The sequence below is a fragment of the Diabrotica undecimpunctata genome, chromosome 8, assembly GCF_040954645.1.
Source record: "Diabrotica undecimpunctata isolate CICGRU chromosome 8, icDiaUnde3, whole genome shotgun sequence".
Taxonomy (NCBI): Eukaryota; Metazoa; Arthropoda; class Insecta; order Coleoptera; family Chrysomelidae; genus Diabrotica; species Diabrotica undecimpunctata.
The window spans coordinates 91,380,086-91,392,663 of record NC_092810.1 but is presented as its reverse complement, the minus strand read 5'-3'; the positions used below and the strand labels follow the sequence as shown (position 1 = coordinate 91,392,663).

The window sequence follows — 12,578 nt, the reverse complement described above, 5'->3', positions numbered from 1 at the left end:
CTCCCACTGTTCATATTTTCTATCTCTTTCAAACATATTGTTTATTGATATGTTAATATGTTGACAACAGATTAATAAAGAAAGTTGACATTTATTAAACAAGACTATGTTAAAAAGTGTCAATCTAAAATAAAATGATAAGGAACTGCGGCAAATATAATTTAGAGATTATTCAAAGGTTCAAATAAAAAATTCTAAGCCTGTTCCTTGGTACATCGCTAAATCGTCACACATCAGGATTTAAAAGTAATCTCAATAAAAAAAAAACTCGGAATTCTGCAAAAAATACAAAAATGAACTATCAACTATATAACTCTGGTTTGATCAATATATCTATGATCAAACCATTGGGTAAAAATAATTGCGTGCAGTTGCTCAGTGACTTATTATATATTAAACAAATACTTTTGTACTAATCCTGTTTTTCACATAAACAAAAACAGTGACGAAGAGACTAATAATAAGAGCCGCCTATCAATAGTATATTACAATTGTTTTAAATAATACTTAAGGCCTAAAGGCAGATTTTAATAGAATTGTCATGTCAATAGAATACTTTCATAAGTAAAAAATAATTTGAAACCTCCAAGTAATCATTTGTTCTTTTGTTTCTGTAATAAGCTTTTTATCCACAAGTTACAAACTCTTAACCAATTCCATTCGATTGAAAAATATTGTAATTACTAAAAATTTCATTTGTTCGATCACCGTACTTATGTTTCTGATCGGCATTTTCCTTTAATGTCATTTAAGAAAGAAGACTCACTCGTTTGTGAATAATTCAATTCGGTTTGGAAGAAGGCTGAAAAAATAAAAAGAAAAAACTCAATTACGCAAAGCAATGGTTTAATACCTGAATGAACCAACGTATTTTTAAGAGGAATAAATCAAGTGTGTCGCTACAGTGAGCGTTCACTAACTTGTTGAAAGCAGCATCGGATTTACTATCTTTTAAAATTTCTAGTTCATTTTTATCGATACGCCACGTTGTTGGTACTTCAAATGATCATTATTGAGGTTCGGTTTAAGTCTTATCTATCTTAGTATTCCCATTGTTGTTCCTTTTCAAATTGTTCAATGTCATTTCGTATTTAGTTATTTTTACATTACATATGTTTTATTAGTTCTCAGTATAAATAGTTTTACAAAGAGTTAAGATCTCGAATTTATGTAAGTGTAGCGATTAGTTTGACTTCAGGCTTACTCCATTACCTACAGATCGTTTGACCTAGAATAAATGTAATAAATGGTATTTATTAATAAAGTATCCATACCACATTAATTACACTGCATGTCTTCTTCTTTAGGAGCCTATCAATTTTCGATAGGCATCTGAAGATGTATCTGCATTTTTTCTCTTACTGCTCTGCTATATACTTTTCCTGCTATATCCCCTTCTACATCTACACTGCATGTATCTACACACATTTCCTCACTACTCTAAAAAATATTACCAATTAATTACTACTTTTTACAATTATTTTACCATCCAAAGTTACTTTTCCATCCTTTTTTGTAATAAGTGTTAAATTTTTTTCGTTAATAACTTGTCTTGAACGTTCCAATCTTCATTCTATTTGCCTTTTATGACTTTCGCTGAATAAAGGAAACTTCTTTTTATTCAGTACCCACCACAGAATATGTGTAACTACTCTATCATGTCTTTGAATAATATTAAATTGCAATTGTCTTTATTCTTTAACTATTAAATAAATTCCTAAATTTTTCCATTCGTCACTAATATGTTTTGGTCTTACATTCTGTACAGAAAACATAAACTGCCCATGAAAAATTATTTGGTTTCCGTTTAAGAATCGTTCTAAAAATCTCGAATCTTTATTAGAATACTGACACTAAAATTATCAAATCCACCTACATTTCATTTCTAAATGCAAGGTAGTACACTTTTTATGGCACATATAATTTTTATGAAATATTTGAAATACGACAATCAAAATGAAACCACTAAATTTTTATGAACATACAAACTTTACCCGCGAATGATAGTTTTCTATAATTGTTCATATAACAACTGACGTATTGGCAAATAAGCAAAATTCATTGGATTATTTCCTATTAGCTGACACAATGCTTTGATTATATACATAGACTCTTTCACAACGTCACAACCACCTCCATCAAACAAAATCCATAAATTTTTAAAATTAAAACGATTTTTAAGATGAGCCCTGTTGGAAATTAGGTATATTAGATTTCTGTGGCTTAGAGCTCATATGTGAGGTAATTTAATCTCAATAAGCTTGTAGACTAACTTGTAGTATTACCGCTGATAGTTACTTTCTATATTTCTAAATACATACTCTACTCTATTTCTAATACTACTCTATTTCTAATACTTATAATAAAGAGTCATATACTTAAATTTGTTTATAGTTCCATCCTATAAAGTCTGCTACATCCGATATCTCTAAGCAATACTGATATAAAATTTCGTGTTACAAAATAGTTTATAACTACCATTACGAGACTTAAATTCAGGTACGGATTTTGTCCCAAATATCTTTTTTTAAATATGTACATTTCTAAAATCCTATTCAATAATCGTCTAACAAAAAATATGCCTGCGATTTTTAATTATATAATTATCTGATCTACTTTTTGCCGAAAATTAAACTTATCGTATGGTAGATGATCATAACTTAAGTTCGTATTTGTTAAGTTAAGTTTTAAACCAAAATACTAATTCATCAAATGCGACTAACTTTATGATCAACGTTTAAGACAAAATTTCTGTTCGTTTATATATTTCAAAGAATGGAAAAAGAACAACACATTAGTCTTTTCATTTATTTATATATTTGTCTCATTTATAAACTAATTTAATGAACCAATATAACTTTCAAAGGGACTACTTGCAGAAGAAAACAACTTTCTCTAACGTTTTCTTATACCTTTTCTTCTCTCTTTCTACCTTTTCTTAACCTAGGTTTATAATTGTTAAGTCATAAATCAAAATACTAATTCGATAAATGCGACTGGCTGTATGATCAATGTTTAAGACAAAATTTCTGTTCGTTTATATATTTCAAAGAATGGAAAAAGTACAACATATCAGTTTTTTTCATTTGATTATATATTTGTCTGATTTAAATCAATTTAATGAACCAATATAACTATCAAATAGGCTACTTGCAAAGGAATACAATTTTCTCCTCAATCCTTCTCTGTGCTAGGTAAAACCAAAGCTTTTAATTGAATATCCGTTTTTTATCAATTCATTCATAAGATATTTTTTATCGGGATAAATTAGAGAACGACAAGACAACTGTAGTGTGAAAAATAGTTTTTCTCTTATTTTTTAACGCTACGATCATAGTTTTTAAAGATTTATTTAAAATTTTTTGTTAAGAAAATAACCTTATTCTGATTTATAGAAAACTGTAGTAAAACAAATAAAGTGTTATTTCTACATTTATCCATCCAGCATTAGTAGTACTTTCTTCACCACCTTTTTAAACAATAATGTTATGTTGGTTCCATACCACTTTCTCATAACTTTCTGCTTGTTAACTTTTTACCTGTATTTGTAGAGTTTACCGTTTTCGTCCTCCGCAGCACCTCATGTTCCCATTCACCTTCTCTGAAGTCTCTATCTATCATAGCATTTCCGATATATGTTTTCCATCTTGTAGCATGTCTTCCTCTCCGTCTTCTTCCCGGCGTGTCCCAGTCAAATATTCTTTTCGGTCACCTGTGCTCTGGCATTTTTTGTACATGCCCGGAGCATTGCAGGGCTCTGTTTTCCAATTTTTTTTTTGTAATTGAGCATTCTACTTCCATTCTGTTCCATGTTTCCTCTGTTCTTATTATATCCGTTCTGATAATTTGTAGACATCTTTTCTTTTCATAAAATCCAGTTCAACTGTTTTATATTCAAGATTTTTTTTTATTTTATTGTGTTCTGATGTTGTCATTGGCGACATTTCCGCTCAACACAGGGTAATATTCATCAATATGCTCTGAAAGATCCTTTTTTATTTTCTTTAGTTAGAGTGTTGTTCTATATCACTGCATGAAGTGCTTTAGTGACTTGTTTCCATCGTGTTATTTTAATTTTTATATCTTTCACACAAGTACCATCTCGGCTTATCATTGACCCTAAATACTTAAAAGTCTTAAAACTCTTTATAGTCTCTTCTTATAAACTGAAGTAAATATGCAACCTCGGATTCAATACGTTTCCACATTCCACATGTTGCGTAACAACAATACTTAATATTTTTAGTCTATTTTTGTATCATATTATTTAGTTTATTTTTGTATCATACTGTATATTAGTTTAGATATATAAAATTTCTTTGTACTAACTAATAATCTGTAAAGCGCCGTTATCTTGCATTTAAATAACTTTCTACACAAGTTTCTAAAACCTTCATAGAATCGTAACAATGAAAGGATTAGTATTTTCCAAATTACCCTTTGACGCATTCCAAAATTCCGCAAGTTGAGACAAATACCCTTATTCAGGTAGTTTTTATCAATGATTTGAAAGTTAAAGGTATTTGAAAAATAAACATATCTTTTAATACGTCGAGGGGTCAGGGGGGAGATTTCGGAATTTTTGTGATTGAGGGGCGAGAGTGGACATCAGTATCAGTTCAAATTCCAGCACTGAAGGAGCGTCAGGCTCTACTCGCCCTAGCGGCATATTAGTGTTTTAAACCAGTCGGTATATTAATAAGTTCGTGTCAATATTGTATCACCGACAAGTGTGTATCATATGCAAGTTATCGGCGTTTAAAATACATTGTATTTGTTTAAATATATTTGTTCAAACGTTCTTTTCGAATCTTCATTTTTCCCAGTTTTCTGGGTGGTCCTTCAAAGAAATATATATATATATAAAGTGAACCTATTTCCCTAAGGAAAAACCTTGTTCCCCAAGGGAAAAAACCAGCGACCTATTACTGGTGCGTGAAACAAAGCCATCAGGACAAAGGTGTAAGGACAAACACCTACATCTTCGCTCATGTTCCTTCGAACCGGACTTCTTCACATTTCAACTTCGAATCAGAGATCTTCGCATGTCTCATCTTCAAGTTAGACATCAACGCAGCATCTGCAGCATCTTCCAGTAGGACGCCTCCAGACTCCTTCATCCTGGTAGCTGATTTAACGCCTAGCATCACACTCAACAAACTGTAAGTTTTTTAATTTTAGTATCATTTGTGAAGTGCATACTATAAACTCTTTTTGAACATTTATTGAACATTTTCGTTAATTCGCTATTATTTTTATAATTATTATATCCTTTTACTTACATTTTCGATTTTTAGTGTAAATTCTCATTTTTTCGCTATATCTCTGTGTTTATTACTATTCTTCTGTTTTTTCAATTTAAAGATCAAATTCTTTCACATATTTCTCGCTTACTAAATCTTAATCTAATTCAATCAGCTAATCATGGATAAAACGGTTGATGATATTGTTAAAGTAAAAGATGATCTTGTTAAGGCAAGGGGTCGAAGTAAAGCTTCGATAACTAGATTGGAGAATTGGTTTAAAGAAAATGAAAAAAGTAATATTTCAAAAAATAAATTAATTTTTAGAAAAGACTATCTATCAAAAGTTTTTGACAAATATCTCGAGGTTCAAAATGAATTAGAGACAATAGATGATGAATTTTCTGTTGACATGGCAGACGTAGAAGACAGATTTTTAACGTTAGGATCAGCTCTAAAGAATAAAATTGATACAATTTCAGCAAATTCTGTTGTGAGCACCTCAGCTCAACAAAATCATTCAAATAACCATCATATCCGCCTACCGGAAATAAAAATTCCACATTTCGATGGAAATATAGCAAATTGGCCTAGTTTTATCGAGATGTTTACCAAACTTGTCGTAGATGATTTAAATCTTTCAGATATTGAAAAACTAATTTATTTAAAATCAATTCTCAAGAACGAGCCTCTACAACTAATTGAAAATTTGGAAGTTGTAGGCTCAAATTTTTCCGTTGCGCTCGATACACTTAAGAATAGATTTGAAAACAAATGTTTAATAATTAACACTTATTTAAAACAACTTTTGAACGTTCCTTCATTAACAAAAAATACTGCTCAAAACTTGCGAGAATTCTTAACTCACATAAAAAAGAATTTAAGTGCGCTAAATAATTTAAATATCTCCGACAATCTTGCAGATTTAATTTTAATTCATATATTTACACAAAAATTAGATTTTAATATGAAACGATCCTTTGAATCCGAAAGAGATTTCAACGAACTTCCTACAATAGATGAGTTTTTGAATTTTATTGAAAAAAAATGTAAGATATTGGAAAATTTGATCTTTGAAGAGAAAACAGTTAATAAATCAAAACCGTCTCTTCATATTTCTATAAATAATAGAGATACATCTTTTAAATGTTTCGTATGCAATTCTAACTCACATAAAGTATACTCTTGCCAACAATTTTTAAATTTGTCCGCTCAAGAGCGTATGCAAAAAGTAAAAAAAAAAGGTTTTTGTCTCAATTGCCTTGCTAGTGGTCATATGTCTAATTATTGTTCCTCATCTTCGAATTGCAAAACCTGCAATAGGAGACATCACTATTTGCTTCACATTTCGCACCCGTCGGAAAATATTTCACGGCAAAGTTCGTATAGATCGAATTATGAAAGTCAACCCGCCCAAAATCAATTTGTTCGGAATTCACGTCATCAACGTCCAAATCAGCATTCGTCTCAATTCACTTCGGAGAATATTCATGCAAATTCGCAGAACAACTCTGTTCCAAATGCAATTCCGCAAGGTTCACCAGATACGCAAAATCTTCCAGGGCCGAGCAATATTTCGTCCCACTCTGTATATTCGAACAATCGAACAATCTGCAAATTTTACTCGCAACTGCTTTGGTAACTGTTTACGATGTTGAAAACAATCCCATCTCTGTTCGTTGTTTAACAGACTCCGGTAGCCAAGTTTCGTTCATAACAGACAGGTTAGCCAAAAGAATTTGTTATTCACCCTATACAAGAACTCTTCAAATATCAGGTATAGCTCAAACTTCTTCTGTTTCAAACAAGATGGTTGACCTTAAAATCTATTCAAACACATATCCTGGTAAAAACTTTAATCTGTCCTGTGCTGTCCTTGAAAGCATTACGTGCCAGCATCCACAAGTCGCGCTGGATTTAAATTTATTAAAAATACCAAAAAATATAAAACTTGCAGACCCACATTTCTGTACCCCGTCGGACGTAGACATGCTTTTAGGAGCTGATGTTTATTTTGACCTAGTTACTTACGGCTTAATAAAATTAGGCCCCAACCTTCCAATTATTCAAAACACTCATTTGGGTTATATTGTAGGTGGAAATATCCCATACTCTCGTTATACAATGTTAGGATCAAACGCGACTCCTTCAACGAATAATGCACACTCACATTATTCAAATATTTCGTTACACGTACAAACTGCTGATCTTGATTCTCTTTTAAAGAATTTTTGGGAAATAGAAGAGACTAAACCACTCACTTCTATTCATGTAAAAACATTAACTTCCTCAGAACAGCGAGCTGAGGACATATTCAAATCTTCACTAACAATTCTTCCTAGTGGCAGATTTCAAGTAGACCTACCTCTGAAGACTCCTAATGAATATCAAAAATTAGGTGAATCATTTCATTTGGCAAAAAGACGTTTTTTCAATCTTGAAAAACGGCTTAACAAATCAGACGAGTTACGGCATCTGTACACAGAATTCATATCAGAATATGTTTCTTTAGGGCATTGTAAATACGTTCCCCTTTCTAAGCTTAATGAATCGTCCGAACATAAGTTTTTTCTCCCACATCATTGTGTTTTCAAGCATGATAGCTTAACTACTCGACTCAGGATTGTATTTGATGGATCAATGAAATCAACCTCAAATGTGTCTCTCAACGATATTATGCTCAAAGGTTATACTGTACAACCTGATTTGTTTGAAATTCTAATTCGCTTTAGACTTTACAAATATACTCTTATCGCCGACATCGAAAAGATGTTTAGGCAAATAAGAATTAACCCAAAACAGACATTTCTACTAAACATTCTGTGGCGCAATTCCCCGCAAGAAGAATTAAAATGTCTAGAACTTCAGACCGTGACCTACGGCACAAACATAGCTAGTTTTTTAAGTACTAGGTGTCTTAAAGAGTTGGCAGTTCGAAATAAAGAAAAATACCCATTAGCTGCTGATGCTCTAGAAAATTCTTGTTATGTAGATGATATTTTACATGGTGCAAATGATATCGAGACTTTGTACAAGACTTATAAGCAACTTTCTACGAGTCTAAATTCCGCTGGGATACCACTCCATAAATGGAGTTCTAATTCTTCCGAGTTTCTCGACTCTATTTCCTCTGAATCTCAAAAATCTAATTATGTAATAAAACCCGACAATTCGTCAAATAAAGTTCTTGGAATATGTTGGAATTCTCAGTCTGACATGTTCTCTATCTCTCTTCCTGACATTTCTAGTGAACCAAAATACACAAAAAGAGAAGTTCTATCAATTATCTCTTCTATTTTTGATCCTCTTGGTCTAATAAACCCGATTACTGTATCTGCCAAGTTGTTAATGCAAAAAATTTGGATATGTAACTTAAATTGGGATGACAAACTCACAGGAGAAATTTCATCAGAATGGTTGAATTTTCTAGCTCACATTCCTGATCTTGCAAAACTCCCAATCTCTAGACCTCTGCTCAATCCGCTCAATATTTCTCGAATTGAAATCCATGGTTTCTACGATGCAAGTATGAAGGCATATGGCGCTTGTATTTATTTACGGGTTTTACATGAAAATGGAATCGTTTCATGCAACTTAATTACTTCAAAGAGTCGTGTAGCTCCGCTAAAAACCATTTCCCTACCCAGACTTGAATTATTAGGGGCTGTTTTGCTTTCTACCCTGATTTCAAATATCTTTCTTATTATTTCACCAAAGGTTTCTTCCATAGCTTCGGTTAGGCTCTGGACAGACTCCCAAATTGTACTTGCATGGATAAATTCTCACCCTTCTCGTTGGTCAATCTTCGTAGCAAACCGTATAACTCAAATACAGGAGTTAACGCGAACTTATTTATGGAGTCACGTAAGTTCTAAAGATAACCCAGCAGATATTCTGTCTCGCGGTACCACACCGGCCCTGCTGGTAGACAATACATTATGGTGGCATGGGCCCCATTTTCTAATGAACGCAACCACTAAATTTAATGAATTTGTTCCAAATATTGATATAACAGATATCCCTGAAATAAAAGCCACTTTACACGCTGTAAATAATTCGAAACCTACTCTATATACAACTTTTTGTAAATTCTCATCTTTCACTCGGTTACAAAGAGTAATTGCATATTGCAATAGGTATATTTACAATCTTAAAAATAAAGAAAACAAAAGAAATGGTGTACTTTCGGCTTCCGAATTAATAGAAGCCGAGCAGAGAATAGTTAAAATCATTCAACTAACATTCTTTCAATCAGAATTTAAAGACTTAAAGCATCAAAAAACAATAAAAAATAAGGCTATCTTAAAATTGAATCCATTTATAGACGCATCTGATTTAATAAGAGTTGGTGGACGACTTCGCAATGCAAATGTTTCGTATAATCAAAAATTTCCACTTCTTCTTCCTACAAAATGCCAGGTAGTTAGATCGTTACTTGAAAGAGAACACATTCGCCTATTGCACACAGGCCCTCAAAATACATTGTCAAATATTAGACTCACTTATTGGCCTCTTGATGGACTGAGAGAAATCAAGAGGATCATCTACAAATGTAAGAACTGTTACAGATTTAACGCAAGACCAGCTCATCAAATAATGGCCGATCTACCCAAAGAACGGTTTCAGGTCTCTCGACCATTCACAAATGTCGGCATCGACTACGGGGGCCCATTTCAAATAAAATCTTCAAAACTGCGACGTGCTCCCATTTGTAAGGCTTATATAGCAGTATTCGTATGCCTCGTCACTAAGACAGTCCATATAGAGCTAGTGTCCAGTCTTAGCACCGAAGCATTCCTACTAACGTTAAAAAGATTCATTTCACGCAGAGGTATTCCTAAAACCATTTATTCGGACAATGCGTCCAACTTTCTTGGAGCTCGTAATCAGTTAAAAGAGCTTTATGACTTTTTTATGGGAACGGATGTTCTACCTACCATAAAAGAATTCGCAGCCTCAACATTAATTGACTGGAAGTTCATTGCACCGCGATCTCCACATCAGGGTGGAATTTGGGAAGCAGCTATAAAGAGCTGCAAGTATCATTTAGTAAGGATGATGGGCAATAATATTTTTACATTTGAGGAATTAACCACTATTTTGGCTCCAATAGAAGCTGTTTTAAATTCACGACCCCTCTGTCCATTGTCAGACAGTCCAAATGATTTTTCTTTTCTAACCCCCGCTCATTTTCTCATTGGAAGCAGCATGACTTTTTATCCAGAAAAAGATATCTCGACAAAATCCGAAAATAGTTTATCACTGTGGCAGAAATGCAGCAAAATTCAGCAGCATTTCTGGAAATGTTGGTCTAGGGATTATTTAAATCGCCTCCAAAATAAGCCCAAATGGTTTCTGCCCCAAGAAAACATTAAAGTCGATGATCTTGTACTCCTAATCGATGATAACGCTCCTCCTCTAAAATGGCCACTGGCAAGAGTAATCGAAACACTGCCAAGTAAAGACGGCAGGGTTAGAACTGCAAAACTAAGAACTAAAGACGGAACATTTATAAGATCTGTTGTTAAAGTATGTCCTTTACCCCATACTCATTTAGATGTAGGTCACATCAACGGGGGGACTATGTTGCGTAACAACAATACTTAATATTTTTAGTCTATTTTTGTATCATATTATTTAGTTTATTTTTGTATCATACTGTATATTAGTTTAGATATATAAAATTTCTTTGTACTAACTAATAATCTGTAAAGCGCCGTTATCTTGCATTTAAATAACTTTCTACACAAGTTTCTAAAACCTTCATAGAATCGTAACAATGAAAGGATTAGTATTTTCCAAATTACCCTTTGACGCATTCCAAAATTCCGCAAGTTGAGACAAATACCCTTATTCAGGTAGTTTTTATCAATGATTTGAAAGTTAAAGGTATTTGAAAAATAAACATATCTTTTAATACGTCGAGGGGTCAGGGGGGAGATTTCGGAATGTTTGTGATTGAGGGGCGAGAGTGGACATCAGTATCAGTTCAAATTCCAGCACTGAAGGAGCGTCAGGCTCTACTCGCCCTAGCGGCATATTAGTGTTTTAAACCAGTCGGTATATTAATAAGTTCGTGTCAATATTGTATCACCGACAAGTGTGTATCATATGCAAGTTATCGGCGTTTAAAATACATTGTATTTGTTTAAATATATTTGTTCAAACGTTCTTTTCGAATCTTCATTTTTCCCAGTTTTCTGGGTGGTCCTTCAAAGAAATATATATATATAAAGTGAACCTATTTCCCTAAGGAAAAACCTTGTTCCCCAAGGGAAAAAACCAGCGACCTATTACTGGTGCGTGAAACAAAGCCATCAGGACAAAGGTGTAAGGACAAACACCTACATCTTCGCTCATGTTCCTTCGAACCGGACTTCTTCACATTTCAACTTCGAATCAGAGATCTTCGCATGTCTCATCTTCAAGTTAGACATCAACGCAGCATCTGCAGCATCTTCCAGTAGGACGCCTCCAGACTCCTTCATCCTGGTAGCTGATTTAACGCCTAGCATCACACTCAACAAACTGTAAGTTTTTTAATTTTAGTATCATTTGTGAAGTGCATACTATAAACTCTTTTTGAACATTTATTGAACATTTTCGTTAATTCGCTATTATTTTTATAATTATTATATCCTTTTACTTATATTTTCGATTTTTAGTGTAAATTCTCATTTTTTCGCTATATCTCTGTGTTTATTACTATTCTTCTGTTTTTTCAATTTAAAGATCAAATTCTTTCACATATTTCTCGCTTACTAAATCTTAATCTAATTCAATCAGCTAATCATGGATAAAACGGTTGATGATATTGTTAAAGTAAAAGATGATCTTGTTAAGGCAAGAGGTCGAAGTAAAGCTTCGATAACTAGATTGGAGAATTGGTTTAAAGAAAATGAAAAAAGCAATATTTCAAAAAATAAATTAATTTTTAGAAAAGACTATCTATCAAAAGTTTTTGACAAATATCTCGAGGTTCAAAATGAATTAGAGACAATAGATGATGAATTTTCTGTTGACATGGCAGACGTAGAAGACAGATTTTTAACGTTAGGATCAGCTCTAAAGAATAAAATTGATACAATTTCAGCAAATTCTGTTGTGAGCACCTCAGCTCAACAAAATCATTCAAATAACCATCATATCCGCCTACCGGAAATAAAAATTCCACATTTCGATGGAAATATAGCAAATTGGCCTAGTTTTATCGAGATGTTTACCAAACTTGTCGTAGATGATTTAAATCTTTCAGATATTGAAAAACTAATTTATTTAAAATCAATTCTCAAGAACGAGCCTCTACAACTAATTGAAAATTTGGAAGTTGTAGGC

General features: G+C 32.8%; 2 protein-coding genes across 2 annotated transcripts in view; one reads left to right on the top strand and one right to left on the bottom strand.

The window, feature by feature from the left end:
* The window catches only part of LOC140447769 (LIM domain only protein 3), a 1,475,576-nt gene that overhangs the window by 913,668 nt on the left and 549,330 nt on the right, over window positions 1–12,578 (bottom strand). The gene's annotated exons all lie outside the window — the stretch shown is intronic.
* LOC140448998 (uncharacterized) lies at window positions 5,425–10,850 on the top strand. The gene is made up of 2 exons (XM_072542138.1): window positions 5,425–5,539; window positions 6,748–10,850. Exons 1-2 carry the CDS (start codon window positions 5,425–5,427, stop codon window positions 10,848–10,850), a joined length of 4,218 nt encoding a protein of 1,405 aa, XP_072398239.1.

Bases quoted from the DNA above. Each gene is read 5' to 3' on its own strand.
- LOC140448998 (XM_072542138.1), top strand. From the start codon at position 5,425: ATGGATAAAACGGTTGATGATATTGTTAAAGTAAAAGATGATCTTGTT. The intron at 5,540-6,747 runs GTAATATTTCAA...GCAAATTCGCAG, and splicing joins GTTTAAAGAAAATGAAAAAA to AACAACTCTGTTCCAAATGC.